The sequence below is a fragment of the Myzus persicae genome, unplaced genomic scaffold, assembly GCF_001856785.1.
Source record: "Myzus persicae strain clone G006 unplaced genomic scaffold, MPER_G0061.0, whole genome shotgun sequence".
Classification (NCBI taxonomy): Eukaryota; Metazoa; Arthropoda; class Insecta; order Hemiptera; family Aphididae; genus Myzus; species Myzus persicae.
In genome coordinates, this window is record NW_019101202.1 from 416,773 (window position 1) to 436,723 (window position 19,951).

The 19,951-nt window shown below is 35.9% G+C and overlaps 1 protein-coding gene across 2 annotated transcripts in view; it reads left to right on the forward strand.

The window, feature by feature from the left end:
• LOC111028193 (serine-rich adhesin for platelets) overlaps positions 1-19,951 on the forward strand; it is a 262,409-nt gene that overhangs the window by 200,451 nt on the left and 42,007 nt on the right. For both annotated transcript variants that reach the window (XM_022306743.1, XM_022306742.1), the window contains exon 8: positions 10,746-10,922. In XM_022306743.1, the coding sequence (XP_022162435.1) occupies positions 10,746-10,922 (177 nt within the window). The remainder of the gene's footprint in view (positions 1-10,745; positions 10,923-19,951) is intronic.

Below are 19,951 nucleotides of genomic sequence, written 5' to 3' on the forward strand. Positions count from 1 at the left end.
GCTGAACATTGCCTCCTTGTTTATATTATAATTATTTTTATTTGATTTTCTCCGTTCGTTTTTCGGATAACTTACGTTGTAAAATTTTAGCGAAATTACTTTAATAAAACCTACGCTCACAGTCTATACATTACATTCTTATTAAGAATATTCCCTGCTATTTCTCGATGGTCAACGGACCATATTATTCAAAAATTATCAAAATTCCCTCGTTAGAGTTGTACTTTTGTAATACTTCTTCACCTAATATGTAATATAGAAAATGAATTTTAAATAAAATATTTTGTGAATTCGAAGTATTTCGAATGCATTTATGTTACTTCAAATCAGTGCATGTTAAAATTATATTTATTCTGATACTGACTGAGTAACATTTGAAATTCGTTATGATAAATTATTATAAGTATAATTTATAGTTATGGGCCAAATAATTGTGTGGTATTTCAGCCTAACTATATTTTTATAACTATATAATGTTTACATCACCAACATTCATATTACAATCTAACATTGTTTTCAAATGTTCATCAAATAAAAAACCAACTTACCCGGTATTCAATTATTTATAATATATTATAACAGGACGGTAATCTGCCGAGTTTTAGTATTCCGTTAACTAATAGCTTCACTAATAACTTTATTTAAAACAAAATGTATCAAAACATCAAACAGCATTGTTTGTAGTTAATAGTTGCATAGAAGGTTTATTCATTCAATTAATATCTGAAGTTAGTTCGTTTCAAATTATTTTTTTACCAAACCGTGAGGGGATTACATAAATTGTTTAACGTATTTTAATGTGTATTGACCAATGCATTAAAAATAGAATTGATCCGATCTGTCAATAAAAATATTATAAAGTAATTTTTTGGTAAATCATTTACGTAAGTAAACTCAGCTGTTTTTTAATTAACTGTATTTATGTTTAATAATGCAATTATAGTTACATAATTTATCTCCTCAAAATTAAATAATATGTTATTTTATATTTATTTTACTATGGTACAAGTTATTTTAATTCAAATATATATTTCCTTCCTTTTATCATATTATGGATTTTAATTATATGCGCAAAAATAATAATAAAAACATCGTTAATTATTATAAAAAATTATGTTATACTTAAATTATGTAAATTTTAATTTAACAGAATTGTCACTTATTACCTTTTCATATTTGATTAAATTTACTATAATATAATGTTTGACATCTTCCGTCCATGTTTCAAACGTTGATTATTAACTTTTAATTAATTGAAATAAAAAGAACCGAAGTATATCAATTTTGATCATCAAAAATTTGTTGATGTCTATAAACAGAAATATCAGTTTAATTAACGAACGTAATAACTCTTTTGATCGCAATATAATGCAATAAAAATGTATTTAAAAACAAGTTAATAGTGTAATTTTATGTTTTACACGGTCCTCAATGGTCTATGTCTACTTATAAAGAAATTTATACTGCCTTGTTCAGTTGTAAATAATATTTTAATATTTTTTTAACAGCATCATAAAATTGAAATCATAGTTGAATATTTTTCACTAATTAGTATCCATTACAGAAAAACATATACGCAACAAGCTTTCATAATACAATTATTTTAATGTATTATTATTGATTATTTAAACCTCAGTACTTATTTAAGACATTAGCAGCTTTGAGTTTTTATAAATAATAATCAAAGTAAATGTAGGTACATTTAAAAAAAACATTTTCTTACGCTAGGTATTTCATGTATACCGTTTAAAAGCAAATAAACAAATTTTACCAGTTATTAAACGGAAGCTCTTAAAACACAAAGCGCAAAATTTAATTTTACGAAATATTCTACCTTTAATCCTTTTATATTTTAAATTTAAACAGTAAACGTTTTATGTGCATAAATATATATATGCCGTTAAGTAGGTATCTAATTGAACAATTTCGCCAACGGTGAATAATTATGGCGTGTAACCGTTATTTCTCGTATTTGTACAAGAACCTACAGTTTAAAGTAGTTCCGGTGTTTTAAATACGACGAGTAGAGAAGCTAACATAACTTTATTATTATTATTATTGTCATTGGACAAAATATGATAACGTTTATTTCTTCGTTTATTAGTGTCACGCGCTTGTTAATGGTATCGTGCTTATCATATTTCAACGAGAATAAAAATGGCGAAAAAAAAACAGGAAACCGGATGTCCTTAGATCGAAGTTTTGGCCAAAGTTAAGACGTGCACCTCATAGACCTAAATCACCCGACAGAAGCGTAACCGAGTGCCGCACCACAGCAGACGTGGCAGTACGAGTGTAAAGGACGACGAAAGGCGCACTTTTCAGAGAGAGAGAGAGAGAGAGAGAGAGAGAGAGAGAGACATTGGGCGCGATAGTCGTAGTCGAATGCCGAACAAAAATAATACATCGAGAAACTTCCTCTGCTAATGTTCTTTTTCTCTTTTTGTCACACGGCTAATGGTTTTTTTTTTTTACGGACCCAGATACTAAAACCCTTAGTTTTTTACGCTCACGATCCATTTTACTCTTGGAAGTTTGCCCTATTTCCATTCCGATGCGGGGTCGTTGTTTTCTTTTTCGTTTTTTATTCATGCGGGTGGAATTGACGTAAATAGAGCAAAACAGCGGTCAAATACGGGCCCCAGTGATCATTTTCGTTGGCGGTGGGAGGAGGGGTGAGGCGCGTGCAATGCGTTATTTAACATATTGTTATTATTTAAACCATCTATTTTATACTCGTCCCAAAAACGCTTTTGGCGAATCCTTCAAAAACCATAGACGATCCTATTTTAATCAGTATAAAACGCACCGATCAAATCGTAACGGCACACTCCTTAAACTTCTTTACATGTTGTTTTTGTGTGCAGAGTGATGATAGGTGATTACTTTTGTTATTTAAACGTACAACAAAATTTCTGTCGTCGAACCTTATACACACAATCTGTGCATAGAGTACAAGTGGTAGGATACTGCAACACTGCAGCTGCAGCAAACACCCCCCCCCCACCATAGGCGTTTATTCATCCCCGAACCGGCGTGCAATGACCCAACTGCATAAAACGTACAGTTTATTTTTTTTTCCTTTTTTTTGCTGCCACCGTCACTATCCCGTCGTAAATATAAATTAATTCGTAGCTACGGAGTATTCGCCTTTGGCTCGACTCGGCGGTGCGTGACCGACTCTGCTGCAGCGATCTCCAGATTCTTCTGTCGGCATATTTCCGTCGTCACCACCCCGGATGTCACTCGAATTCCTGCAGATTTTGGGATAGTGTAATAATATTTTTATTATTAATATTTGTATTATCGTTGTTGTATCGTATCGACGAGGACCGACCGACGTGCCCATTATTTGTGCACTCTTGGTGTGCGGAGAGAAAGTGGGGTCACGGGTGGAATTCGTTTGATTGGACGTCCCGAAAGCGTTTCTCGGACCTAACCTAATGATAATATTCCACACTTCGGTGGGGGGGGGGTGTTTGCGATGGCGCGGGTGCCGGGGATTTCCAAAAAAACCTCCGACGTCAACCCACTGGTTATTGTCGGCACCTATGTTATATACTGAGGGGTAACGCGCGCACCCGACTCTTTCCACGTTATGTAAATATATTCTAACGTCTCGCCCTCGGCCGAAAACCCCAAACGGGAGGATCCAGTTGTGGGGGAGGGGGTTTATCCGGGTCGAGAGTATGCGGCGGCGGAGAGATTTAAGAGGTCCTGCGGCCGGCGCGTCACGTAGGCACGTGTACGTGCACCAGAGCCGAATGAGGCGCATACGTGATGCCCCGTACAAAGTATAACAAAATATCTGTGTAATATTATGCATGTGTTTATCGGTCAAAAGTCCAGAGTAATAATTGCCCCCTTCCGGAGCTAACTCGCCTGTCCGTTTGACATACCTCGCCGCAACCACCGAAGGGACACGACGACACGAGCTTTATTCTTTTTCACCGACAATTATAATCATTATTATATATCATGGTCGACAGAGCCAAGGACGAAAATATTATTATTATTACACGACGACCACGGCGAGGCGCTCGAACTATTCTTTTTTTTCCGCCAAAAGGATCTGACGACTACAACACTATATACCGTATAATACTGTTCTATTGTTGAAAAGCATCACGCCCGGACAATACTACAATATATAATATATTATATTATTGTATTGGTGAGCACGGCGGACGACAGTAAACCATAATAATAATATTTGTCGCGTGATAAAAATAAAGTATTATGTCGATAGACGACGACGCAGCGCTTTCGCGTACGGTGAGACCTGTCCGAAAGCCCGGGGGCCGTTGCAGTAGTGACACGGAGAAAAAAATCATCTGACGAAATGATAAAACGTAACATTGTGTGATAATAAATACACCAAAACTAAAATATGAAAATGCGGTTCCATGCTATTTTTCGGCCTGTCAAACTGGTGTTTATACCAAATTTATTTTGATAACCATAGCACGAATACACATGTTATCCAACTCTAGTGTTGTTATAATTATAGATGTGGATGTGTTATAAATGACTACTCATTAGATCGTAGAATTTGGTCATGAATCAATTCCAACAGATTTGTTCAACTCCTACACAAGTACCCGAGATGGTATCATATTTTTGAGAAAAAAATATAATTCAACTAGAATATTAGTTATAAATAGATACGTTTTGTACTTATAAGTATTTCAGAAGAACAATAATTTTTTTGGCACCCCATTTTCACTGGTAGACTTTCTAGTTTTAAGCCTTGTGTCGGATTTATATCGTTTACAGTTGGTCAAAAAACATTATTATTATAAGGGTTGTATTTTGCACTATTTAGACGACCACACAGTGTCTTTTTAAACCGTCGTGGACCGTTGTAGGTTAGCCACGAGTGCGGTTTAGTCGTCGTTGTTTTATTTGCCACACGTCGTAATTTTATATTATGGTTATATAATAATAATAATAATAAAGGTTTACCTCGCCGATAGCAATTCGACGACGACAAACAGACAAATATATTGTTATGCACCCGAAAGACGGTCCCGGGCGGTGTTCGGTTGAACCCGAAAAAATGGTCGGGACGTTGTTGAAAAAAAAAAAAAGGAGGAAAAGAAACAGTTTCGTGCGCTGCTGCAGTTACATATTATTGTTTTCTTGGCCATTTTTCTCGATATTCTCTCTGAATCTGTTGGGACGTTCGAACCGTATAAAATAACATCTGCGTTCAATTTCCAATCTATAAAGATAAACAGTAATAATATCGTTCGGAATAAATAAGGAGAAAAAGGATTTGGTTTTTTTTTTATTTTAGTTATTGATCTTATTCGCAAATAGGCGCATTCATACTTCTCTCTAATCCGGCTCTTCGTCGTTATATACGTTTCAAATAAACCCGTCGAAATTAAACTTGACTTGAACTTTTTCATTTTTTTTTCCTTATGAAATTCATTTGCTTATCAAAATTACTTTATAGACACACAAACACACACTATTAGAATACAAATCGGCAGACATCCCGTGCAGACCGTGATCTGAGATGGTAACTGTTTCAAACTGTCTCCTACCATCTACTTGATGACGGTCCAATTTATAATTTAATATTGTAACCACGAACGTTTGGATCGTTTTGTGTGATAAATATGATAATGATAATAATAAACATAGTATTATGACATTATTTAAACACAATTATAGCCCCCACGTGACTATTGCTCCAATAATTTTCGTACGTAATCGTCAAGTAGTGTAATTATACAGGTACGTCGAATAAAAATATTAATTATTCTTTTTAACTAAAATTGTTATTGAAAAACCGTCAAACAACTAACCCCTGGTGCTCTATCATACTTTTAATGAAATGAGCCTAATCCGAAACGTTCAATAATATGGTTTTAATTAATAATTACAATAAATTTAAAAGCTAATTACAATCTAATTACGACTTATACCAAGTAATCAATAATTAAACTCTACCTCATAAATTGTATTTAAACTCTAAATAATAATATGCAGATATAATATTATATTGTTCACCATTGGACGATTCAACGTTTTATCCGTATACACGAATTTCCTGTAAATGATAATTACATTTTCATTTTATCATGGATTAAAAGGGTTTACTAGAGATTTGATTCTATACATACATATACCTACTAGAAACGAGGAACATAAAAGGGTGTAAATGTTGTCATTTACTTGCTAAATCCTTTTTTTTGGAAACGGAAAAACAACCAATAGTACTTCATTTATAAAACACTTTTCATTCCATACAATATTCAACAGCGAAATCTACTGGTTTTAACTCAACAAAACTTAAAAGCATTTCCTCGCCCGCTATAACCTTTCCAAATAGAATATTTCAAAACTGAACTTTTATTTCACTATTAAACAAAGCCTGGTTTCAGCTGTAATGCCATTTAATCGTGAACACGTTATACTTGGTTACAACGCAATTCTTCGTGGTTGTCGAGAAGCAATTCGTTTTTCGTGTTTTTATTTTTTTATTACCTTTTAAGTCTTAATTTTAAAAGAACAGACAGTAATATAATTGTGTTTTATTTATAATTTACATAGGGCGGGGTACGTTCCGAGTTTCGAATAATTTAAGTGAAACGCCGTTTGCGACAAATTTATCAAACAAATCAAAAAGTAATTAAACTGTATTTACCTGTCAAACTTCCGTCAGATAAACCTGATCTAATAATATTACGTCTATATTGCGAGGGATCAGACTGTCGTTGTTTAATTGAATATGTATTATGACTAAAACCCGAGCGTCTTTGAAAACTTAAAAAAATGTCAACACGCTTTGGTATTGAAATCAATATAATTTGAGTACAGAAATATTTAATCAATTTCATGGAAGAGTGTCGGAGGACACCTGAAAAGTTTCGTCGCCAAAGATTCTCGAGGTATAACGCCACCTTTGACGTGGTTTGAAGCACGTTGCTGGGATGAACAATTAGATGTAAAAATCCATTTGACACATGCAATAATTGCCTCGTAAACGGCGCGTGGCGCATATAATCGACTCGAGACCGACACGTGCCGCCGAGTAATGATGCGAATAACAACTTTGCGCAGAGGAGACGATGTTTTCCAAAAAGATATTCAATGGTAATTTTTGCCGTCGTTTGGTTTGTCTTAGTCCTTGGATTATTTCTTCCTTCTTCCATCTCTCCCACTCTCTCTCTCTCTCTCGCACTGTCTCTCTGTACAGAGTCTACACGTGCATTCACCAATATCGTATCGAGTACGGCGGGTCGGAAAATAACGAAAAAAATGAAAATATATTAAAAGTGGAGGTGTGCAAAAATAACGACCGGCGATGGCCGGCGTATATGGTTTCATATTATTATAATGTAGGTGCGTGATATTATGGAGTTCGCAGACTCACGGACGGCTATTACACGGGTTCGTAATCGGTCGTGCATCTGCCGGAGTTATACGTCTCTTCGCCGTAAGCGCCTGCATCATCACGGGAGCCATGAGCGGATTATTGTCCTGGAAAACGGTATGGAGTGTACATATACTCACGTCGCCCACGCGGTAGGACGCGCCGCCTGCGAAATTAGATAATGTCATTTCCAGGAGGAGCCGAAGAGAAAACGTAACAATATCGAAAGACGTTAGCGTCAGAATATTAAATTACGCTTTCCGTTCCACCGCTCTCTCTCTCTCTCTCTCTCTCTTTCTCTCTCTCCCTTTCTTTTTCATCTCTCCATTTCTCTATATTCTTGTGCATTCGTCCATCTATCTCTCTCTCTCTCTCTATTTTACCGTCTTAAGCCGTCTACAAGCCGATGTTTTCTAATGAAAAGAATATCGTCTTAACGCTGTGGAAACAAACGAGACGAGATAGATGAAAGCGCATGGAAAAAAATCCACTAAGATGAATTTACGCTGTACGCCGACCGATGTGAAAATCTGAAGAAAAACTTTTCCATACAGCTCGATACATGTTCCACCGTTTGTGCCTCATTTCGCTTTGCGCATATTCGTACGCACAATGCAATACGAAAATATTACTGTTGCAAGATACTATATGACAATACGAGTAATATATAAAATTGAATTGAATAACTTCAAGTCAACAGTCAAATGGTTGTGTGTCATTTTTGATTTATTAAAATTAGTTCATATACAATCTGTCTGAACAACAAAATATGAATATTATTATAATTTATAGAGTCGATAAAAAAATATGATAAGATGTATAACTGGTTCTCAAATAAAAACCTTAAATAAAATGTTTCTTTCTAATAAAAATAATGATTTTTAAATAGTTCCAACTTCCACAAAATGCTGTCCATAGTGTTTGCACGTGCACATATAGCAACTAGTTTTACACTTGTATGTCATATATCATTATTCTAAGTTCTGAGTGTGAGGGTTGTAATGAAATTATACTTATATTGTTTTTGTTAACACTAAAGCTGCATCTATAATGCACTCGTGCATAACTTAACTCTCACTTCATACCTCTGCATGCTCAGGTATTATAAAGCATTTTAGATGAGACTAATTTTTAAACAAAACAATGTCTGTTTGCTATGTAACACCGCGAAAAAAGCTATAATAAAAATAATTCAGTGTATACAGAATAACGTGATTATAGTATGCGTATTGTTTGGATGTAAACGTTGAGTATAAAAATAATCCTCACAACAAAAATAGTTCACAATATTTTTTCTGAATGTTCATATACATATTATTATACTATTATTTAAATCAATCCTAGAAAAAAAAAAAAAAATGATTAATTCACTATTATTCTCATCAAACCAGCGTTGAGTTATCACATGTATGTTATTTGAGCGTTATTAAGATTGTGTGTGATGGTGTTTTCTTTTTTTGTATAGCCCCGAAATGAAACTAGTTTAAAGATAAACGTGATATTTTTACTAAGGTATCCCACCGTATTTCAAAACGTTTACTCATATTGAACCCGAGAAGAATAGAAAAAGTAGCAAACACTCCTCGCTCGTCGACCCGGTATATGGTTATATAGTCACTTGTGCGCTTACGGATCACCGATACGTTAATAACCGCGCGCGCGTGTGTGTGTGTGTACGGTGGTATACGTGTATATGCCCCGTCGCGCGGTATCAAGTTTTCCTGTGATTTATATCGAAAAGTTCAATCTACAGTCCCTCGTGTTGGGCACAAGGGTTATGCGCGGGGGGGGGGGGGCGAGAGAAGACCACGGTTGCGTGCTGCACGGGTCTCGTCGTCGTCATCGTCATCGTCGTCGTCGTTGTCGTCGTCGTCTTCGTCGTCCCCTCGTCCCCGTGCTCATCCGGCGCTCAGACAATGGAGAAATAACGTGGCGTTCGGAGGTAATAAGTTCAAATTACTTCCGAGCCGAGTGTCACGAAATGAAACCGAAGTTCGACGTCGCGGCGGTCCCGCTGCCACCCGCCCTCTCGCACCCCCCGGCGCAAGCTCACTCTCTCGCCCTCTCAAACTCTCTCTCTTTCACCACCACCCCTCCCCCCCCGTCTCACTCCCTCGCGCTCTCACTCTCGCGCGGCTGCACGCCCGGTTGCGTTTTGTCACTCGATCTCGGTCAAACGACGGCTTTTCAAGACTCTCGACCCGGAGGAAACCCGTGTCGGGGCGGGTCGGTCGGTCCGACGGTCGGCCGGTTAGGGGTTCTGAAGTACGTGCGTCAAGTCAAGCGCCACATGACTGTACACACTTGTAAGTCAAAAGATGAGTACCACATATTATATTATACATATACGGATACATTATTATGTATATACGGCGAGGAGATGAGGGGAACAACGGTAACCATATATATATATATATATATATGTAACAGAACAATTCAACTGTTTCGCAAAAGTAAAAATTCCCATTCGAGTATATAGAGTTTTAAGTAGGTATTGACGGTAGCAAAATGCTCAGGGTTGTCGATGACTGCATAATGTATGATGACAATAATAATAATATGCCATAATAATATAGTATTAATATTGCCTATAGATAGCGATGTGCGAGAATTTCCCTCGAGTTGAAAATTATTCATGATATATACATTATACACACACGTCATGGTATATAAAACAAATTATTACGATATGCACTTAACGCGACATAATAATAATATTGTATATTGTTATAAATTCTCTAATCGTCGTAATACTCGCAAATATATAACGACTCTCGTATAATTTATTACGACTTCCGGTACATAAAGTTAGGTAAAATACAGCTAAAGGTATTCTTATTAAAATATCGTAGGCGTTTTTTATTATTTGTATTCTGTCTTATATTTTTGTCGTTCATTATCTGAAATCTGAAAAATAAAAATAAAAAACGTCCAAGAATAATGATGTGCTTTTCGTATAACAATATTGTATTATTGTTGAATGAGACTACCGATGAATTAATATATTTTATTCAGATCAGACGATTTTTGTCGATGTAAAAAATAAATACTTGTTGACTTATGATAAAAATGAAAATATATATGTGTATAAGAAAAATGAAAATATATATATATATGTTTCAAATGCAATATAACTAAAACCAATAAACCACTATTGTTAGTTTACGATGAGCACACAATATGTTATTCTAGTATTATACCAACGTCGTATAGACGACGAGAAAATTACATTGTAAGCTTATTTACTGTTTATCTAAATAAAAATCTGCCCCAGCTTTTATGCAATTGATTGCCTTAAAAAATAATAATAAAAGAATTGATCATATTTGTTCGTGTTTTTTTTTTTTTTCGCCAACAGAGTGGCCAATCGGAAACGAGAAATGCGGCAGACAGCGAAGACAGTTTTACTAAACAGCAGTTTGACATTATTCAACAGATTATGCATCACACCCAACAGCAAATAGCGACGTCGACTGTCTCGAAAAATTCGAACCTCAAGAATTCGACAAACGCAAAAAATTGGAACAGTCAACAGGTACGAATACAATTATACATTATATTATAGGTACTATTATTGAGTTCGATAAAAAATAACGATAAAGTAGACGAAATCAATTTTGACGTTAATGCGTGTATTGTAGCGGGTAACTGCGGGTATCTAATATTATAAGTTTGTTTGATATTAGTAAACAGTAATTTGAATCATTTTTTGATTTGCCGGGTTGTGGCGTATTTAAATGTGACCATTAAACTAATGAAATCCATATACGCAAACGCAATACCTACGTTATTATTAATGAAAATATCGATTTTTCATACTATAATAATAATATATTATGCCGTTCGTAACTCGTGAGTCTTTATTATACTTTGAACACGACACGACATCTTCATATCTTTGTTTGGTTTTTTTCATACCTTTTTCGCATCCGTTCACACGTCGGAGGCAAAAAAAGACACATTATTATCATTGTTCTACCCGTGTCTAACCTTCGTCGGCAAAGCGTTCGAACTCCATTTCGAATTTTTGCGCTTTTTAAAAAGTGTGTGCGTATAGGTAGGCACTCCGTGCAGAATAAAATGGGGTGATTTCAGTTTTGCTTTATTTCGTCACGCGGAAAATGACATAAAATCCGAAATAGTCGTCATGTGCATATACATGTCATTATATTATGCACAACACATGTGTAGGTATGTTCGTGTGTACCATGCGAAAAAGTACATGTACGATCGTCTTGAAAGAAAACAATTTCACCGATCTCATGGTGACAAACACATAAGGACTGAATTTACATAACAATTGCCCTTTTTTATTATTATTATTATTATTTTTTTTTTACGGTCCCGATATACAGCTTTCTTGGCGATCACCCTTCACCACACTGCCGCGACAATATTGTGAACGAAATATATATGATATGAGGGATGACGTGACGAGAGCAAACCTTATTCGTTTCGATTACCTCGGAAAATAGAAAATGCCGGATGCCGATAAATTAGGCTTTTGTGACGTACGAGTACACACATCCAGTGTGTTATAATATTATATTATGGTGTACGCCACGTGGGTTTTTCGAAATTTCCTACTGCATAATTATTGAGAAAACTATTATTATAATAATATTGTGATGGAGTCGCACGGCGACAGGACGACTTTTTTACGACGGGTGAGGGGGTGGGGGGCGTGGTATAACGTGTAAAATACTTCGACGGGATTAACCGTCCCAACCCGCACGATGACCGCCGGTCTATAATCATCATAATCATATTGTATGATAAAGTGCAGTGGAACAGTTTTAAAATCGCAATTATTACCTACCTATGAATACATTTGTTCAGTAGACGAAGCGCGTGCAATATTATAACATCGTATTATTACACACTGTCTGCGTACTCGGAATGCGTTTTAATTATTATCACATCCATTAAATATTGATCCATTCATAATACAACACACATTTATACACATATAGTATGTATATATATATATATGGCGTGCGCACATATAGTCGACACTCGCCGCGCGTCTCGAAAGTGCTCTGTGCAGTTCATATCCCGCGCATATACGAGATAATTACGGTTAATGTACAATAGGTCCAACAGGGATTGTTACTGCGTTTTCAATAGATCGTTATTGTTCGTCCCCGAGATTAATATATAGATACAATTCGAAATAATAGTTTTTGTTTTCGGCCCCCATTGTTTCGGCGCGGTGTTTTTGAAAATGGCGAGTGGCGCATATATTATTATCATTATTATTATTATTATTATTATTATTATTATACAGTTATATGGCGCACAATAAAATATAAGTTACGATTCAACTTGGCGCCATAAATTTGCCAAAACTTACTTTTGGTATACCTCGAAATCGGGATGCCCGAATTAATGTTATATGATTATCTGCGGCGGCGGAGACCGGGTGTGCGGATGGTGTGCGCAGTGTGTGTGTGTGGTGCCCGTTTGATGCGCAGTTTATATTTTATATCCGAACGCGCCGAAAGTCTTTTTCCAATTAACGTCGTGGCCGTGGCACGAGATAAACCTCATATCGTTATTCGCCCTTTGGATTTTAACCGCGCCGTGGCGACGGCGACGACGTGTACACCTATAAATAATATAATAGTATAACCGCAAAACGCAATATTCCGCTATAACGCATTTCATTTTTATATTTTCCGTTCCTCTCTCGCCCACCCGCCGCACGCGGACTCGGTTCGCAGTTTTGCGACACCATTGCGGACACCCGGCGTGGCGTGTGCAGCGATTTCGCATAAAGAAGTAAATATTATTACACGGACCTTTGCGGCGGCGGCGGCGGCGGCGGCGGCGGCGTTGGGTTCGGAAACCCGAAAAGCCCGCGTCATCGTTTGTGTAGTGTTATATTTATGCGTTATTTTATTTGTTCTTTTTTTTTTCTTTTTGCTCTACTCCTTCCGAGAGGAGGTGTTTTTTCTACCCCCGTAGGGTCGTCGTTAAGATCGCAGGGGAACGAAATTTATGTGCGACCCTTCTCGAGCTTTTCCGCGTGCTAATGTCCTACGGCGAGCGCCGCGACGTACGCTCCTCAAAACGATACCTGAACATGAAACGCGACCACTTCCCGTACAACGTACCTATAATTTATCATCCGGTCGACGACGTGGAATTGCAGAAAAAATGTTTTACCTTTTTTTCCACACAACCCCCCCCCCCTTCGACCCATCATCCCTGTGCAACGGACTCGCACGCATATTATACACACAATACCTATATATGTATACACCTTGCCACGTGTGTCAGTGTGCGCCACTCGACGACATTGTGTCACGGCCCATGCGACCGCAACGCATGCCAACGTGATAATAATATGCATGGAACAACGCACCGTTGATTAGGTGATAACGTATACCCGAGTCTGAGTCGGTGGTTGCGGTACGACTGACAAAGATATAATATTATGATGTGTCAAGTTAGATAAAAAATATATATATATATACCTAATAAATAATATGCATATAAATATGAGTGCTCGAGTAAAGTATACGGCTGCAGCAAAAGCCCAGTGGTCAATTGGGGGTGGGGACATCAAGGGGAGACCTCATTCATGTCGAAATCATAGCAACACTGATTTTATTGCTTTTAATTGTACTGATAATATTGTGCTGTCTTACACAAATATATTTTGATTCATTTATTATTTCATTCACGACTTACCAGCCATTTGGACTTAAACTTTCCGAATACGATTTGGGAAAAATATTAATTTGTATAAACATTGTTATTAATCAATGTGTGTTTGCGTTAGTGAGCAAATTATAACCTGTAATATACTACACTAATATATTATCGTATCTACTATAAATCTGCAAGTGGTTCAACGATACGTAGAAGTTAACATTTTGCATATACGTACTTCAAAGTAACAAACTCTATTCTCAAATATGGCAATTTTAAAGATATCAAAAAATATTACAAATAGTATTATCTCTGAAAAAATGATTGACACTTTTGAAAATATTAAAAGAAAAATAACTTCACAATTATTAATACTGTAATGTGTACGAAACTTGTGTACAAATTATGTAAATATTAATTTGAAATTTTTTGAATATTGTGACCTTATAGTTAATGGCACTTATAAAAAGTTAACCTGCTGACATAATAATATAGATTTAGAATATAAAATAGATTTCTAACCTAATCCTTAGCCCTCTGGTCTTATGCCCTCCCAACATCCAGATTTTAGTCCATTACTTAAGCCATAATTTTGTATAATATACTTCGATTTCGTTAGACTTCGTTAAGTTAACTCGTTAACTCGTGGCAGCATGAGTACCGAAGACCACTGGACCAGTGCCGAGTCGTATTTCCCTTGATCGATTTCTTTTTTTTCTGTACTTTTCCAAACTAAAACTGTTTTTAATCAAAAAACGAGAATGTCTGTAGGTCCACGCTGTTTAAAAATTGTCGTATCCACTGGGAATAAACGAACGTAATATAGTCTGTGGCTGTCGACAACGCAAGGGTCGCGATTTATAAATATATAGTCAAAGGCCCGCTGGTATAAAATCTCGATTTTCTGGTAGCCCTGTGGAGTGCAACGTTTCGAGAGGGTACATAATTTTGGCGGCACCGGTGCAGACGTGGATTTCATTTTATTTAGTTATTTTTCCTCTCCCTCCCCTCTCCTTCTCATACTCTCACTCTATCTCTCTCTCTCTCTCTCTTTAGAAGACCAAAATGCCGTCCAGCTGATAGAATCCGCACTACTAATGTCCGCACAACGCGTATACTATTATAATAATATGTGCACCACCACGCGATGCATTCGGGTCACGTATGGCTTAGAAAACGTACCGGAGATTTTAAACCAACATCGAGGACCGTTTATGTGCCCTGGAAACCAAAACGGACTAACGTACACACACACACACACACACACACGACCGTAACGCGTCCGCAAAATACGAATTTTCCGAATAAAATTACACGCGCGGACCGCTTAAAAATAGCGCACGTACTTATTACCATGGTTGTTGTATTATTATATGTACGCTGTCCGCTTTGTAGTTGTGCGCCGTCGTCCCTTACCACGGTATAATACCTCTTCCCCATGACGACCATCGCCACAGTTCCCGAGAACATATTATTATTATTATTATTATTATTATTATTATTATTATTATATTATTACGGCGTAGGTCTCCGCGCCCATGCCCGGCGGCCATGCAGCCGACAAAAGGTTCTCCTCTCAAACGTGGGTAATTGAATGTGGAAAAAAAAATTAATAAATAAAGTCCGCTGAATTGCGTCAAATGCGGGGGCGGGAGGCGAGGGCTTAAGTAGATGTATGTATTTCAAAAAATAAACATGGCCATTGAAAGACGACGGGGTATGGCGTACAACATACATCATACGCGATACTTTTTTGTTCGAACATTATATTCGCCCGGAACAAATAATATAGTTACGGCAGCAGCAGCAGCAGCAGTAGCAGCATCAGTGAGCTTAATAATTTCAAAACATTTTTTCCCATTCCTCTCTCGCACCGTCTATCTTTGTCTGTCTGTATTTCACTCGGCGCCCTCTCCTCGAGCGAGCGCGCTCGTTCTAGCCAATCGGAAGTTATCCCTTTATTTGACGTACGGCAAACTTCCGGTGTACTGGTTTCGATTTTACGTTGTTTCAGCAACGGAAGCAACTTTTGTACGTATATACACACAATAGTATACATTATACACATTATTATCGAATTATATACGTTATTATTGCCGACGTTTTTCATCGAACGCGCATATTATTCAACTTTTGTCAGTCGTCCCAAAACCTTTACACAGTGTTAATAATATACACATCGTACCCTATATATACTCAGATTGTATTGTTTCGACATTTGAGTGTAATATAATATTCATCCAAGTCTCACGTCAGTTGTCATGTCTACTCGTTTCCAACTAATGCGTGTGCACGTATTAAATATGATAACTTTTTTATTATTTAAATTAATATCGAAAGATTACTGAGCTTCGCCGAGAAAAACTCATTTGTAGGCCCGGGGTTATTTTAGTTTACAGATAACTCTTATTGATATATAGGTACATATTACATTTATGTACAAAGATCCATGAGTAGTTTTTTCATAATGAATCGCATAAATAATTTCAGTAACAGCGATATTTCGTATGTTGCATATCATTGGACATTGAGTTAAGTTTGTGAAATTATTAACAATAACTGCACTTATTTTATAACAACATTTGTACAATATTATTGATTTAAAATATTCTTCCAGTAGTGTATTTATTATGAGTTGTAAATGGTAACAAATAACGTTCCTAATGATGGTTCTTGTGTCCTTGAGCAAATATTATAATATATAATTATTGTAAATTTGTTTGGATCGTTTTTAAAACACAAAACGTATACTTTCATCCACAAAGCTTATCGATGTTGTATATTTTCGATTTAAAAGCCGTATAAATATTTATTTACTTAACAACATTTCGTTACTAAAAACAAAATGTAAATGTTATTTTTCGTTCAAAGAAATTATATACGGCCGCCGCGGCCTCGTCTTTCTTTTGAACTCAATACACGCAGGGGATCCTTACAGAATAAAATATTTATTCTTGCGAAGCGGCATTTGTATATAGGCTCAAAAAAAAAAAACCGAAAGTTTAATACTTTACCCTTTTAAATATTTTTTAACGAACTGTGCGTCGTTTGCGGGGTGTTACGGATTTTCCAGAAATGTAAGTTCAGCGAATTTTACTCAACAAGCTCAAACATAATATTCTGCACGTTCTTGGCGTCGTCACCTTGATTGGAAAACTGTTTTTGGCGTGTAGCGCGACCACAAGGCGGCAATGACCTTATATACATGTATATGGGTGTACATAGTTTGTGAGAACCGACCGTTAGGAGAGCGACCCTTGTATACTATAACAATATTATGTATAATACGATACAGTGTCGCGAGAGAAGTAAATTTACGAACATTAATAACGACAATAATTATCGTCAAAATATGCGTGTCGTCATCCGGTGGAAATAAATTGACACCGAACACTGACGTGTGTCACATTAGACCGAACGGCGCCGCTAAGGGCGAACGGAAAAAGAGTGTGTGTGTGTGTTGCAGGGGTGAGGGGCGGTAAAGGAGATGGGGGGGGACATTATTTCTCAGGTGCGTTTGACGAATATGCATGACAGCGTCATTCTTCAACCGACCCTATAAATGGCACTCTTATTGCTGCCTGCAGACGCACGCACAAAGCCTACCCTGCGCGACCCCTTAGGGATACCAAAAAACTACCCTCTTACCACTGCCGCCGCCGTCTCCCGTTCCCGACCCGCCGATGGTTTTCACACTGTACACACGCGCACACACACACACACACACACACACACACATTCGCACATTATACACAGTAAGCGCACACGGGCGTAATATATATGTATACGCACAACATATAAATGTACGAATAACAATAATAATAATCATATCATATCGTATACGGAAAAAGCTTCGTCGCCGCCGAGATTTGCTCACCCCGCACCATTCCACCTAACCCTGTCCAGCACTCGAAATCCCTCATTTCGGTCTCGGCGCGCTTTTCCGCTGTGTATAATATTATTAGCGTATACGAGGGACCGGCTGTGCTATATATGTATATGTATGTGGTGTTAGTGTTCGACTGACAGGTGGTGCACAGCGAGTAATGTCTTATCCGTCTCGACTTTTTTCTATATATTATTATTCTGTTTTTCTTCTTCGCGTTTTCAGCACACACACACGTGATAACGATAGGCATTTCACACTTTTTCGATTAAACCGTTATCGTATTGGTTATAATATTATTATGTTATTATATTCAATACGGTATTACGGTCGGAAAGAGCGAATCCCGTCTGCCGCGGGCAAAGTGCCAACGATATCGTATATTGCATTATATATATTTTGTGCCACGGTACTTCTCATTTCTCAACGCTTGTTTTCTCGACGTCAATATATATAAACGCGAAATTCACGAAACGAACTAACTATAACACATAATACCATGCCAGTCCACAAAATATTTGATTATATTATTATTATTATTATTATTATTATTATCGAAATAAATGATATGATATAGTGCGTTACTCTAAAACGAAAAAACCAACAATAATATTATACCAACACATATGACATATACAGCTGTGGTATTATGAGACTGAAACTCGAGACCATAATTTCACGAGTCGGAAATATTATTATTTTATTTTTTTAAATATTTTGTCAGACTGAAAAATAAAGTACACTATTTAAAGGTGATAAAATGTAAAAAATATTTAGTTTTCGTATTGTATTACGACGACCCGACGTTCAAATGAAACTTGTTTATACAGTTGACACTAACTGTGTATTTTGGTATTTATTCATTGAGAACAAACTTTTGTTGTAAAAACATACAATAAACATTGAAAAAACAATAATTCAAAACCTACAAATAATATTATCTGATTGAGGAAATCATAACATTTTATTGTTATTTATAGCATAAATGTATCGTAATCATGTTATTCATTTACAACAGTCATGTTTCACTCTAATAAAAAGTTGGAAAAATATTGTTTGATAATAATTAATTAATTTGAAACACGATATTGTTTATTGTAAATTTTCATTTTCCAAGATATGAAACTAAATGTTGACTTTTAATGGCTAAAATAATAATAATACTAAAAATACAATTAACTTATTTTGAATTTCAGAACCGTTTGTGTGTTTAAATGGTTACAAATTCCAGAGCAATTATTATATTGGTTGACAAATAATTTCATAGATTTAACTATTCGAATTTCAATTACACCGTGACTCTGACCAATTTAATTGCCTATTAGATAATTTTGTTGGCGTTGGTTGTTATTGTTTGCCGATTTAATAACTGTTTTATTCGATTTAGAACTATCATAAATTAGTACTTTAGACTAAGGGACTAAAACAATGTCTTATAACTTGTAAACTCTATTTTTCAAGTACTTAAACAATGAACATTTAGTGGTATTAATCTTATTAAAATTGCAATGTTAAAACTTGCATTGTTTCAAACTTCCAAACTAAACAATAACAAATTAATAATTTTTAAAATTTACAATAAACATTATTCATAATTTTTATTTACGGAGGATGAATTAACGGTCGTTAATAAAACGTTCGTCTTTCGTCGAGAATTTAGTTTAGAACAAACTCAATAGTTAAAAACAGCATTTTAAACTAACTTTATATTATACAAGTGCCTTCTATGTAAATCAAAATAATAATAAACATTAAACACAATTGTTCATCAAAAAACATTTTATATGAGTGCACAGAGAGAGCTAAAATATTTACTAAAATAAATTGTACACATAAATAGCAAATGGAGAGCATGTTATAAATACTCAAAATCGCGATAAATAAACAGAACAAAAAAAAGATGGAAACTACTAAATTAAAAACTGAAGAGTGAATTGAAATAAAAGATCAAATGTTTAAATGTAAATTTTCTCTATACCTACTCAGTGTAAATAATTAATAGAGCGTAGAAAAAAAGCAAC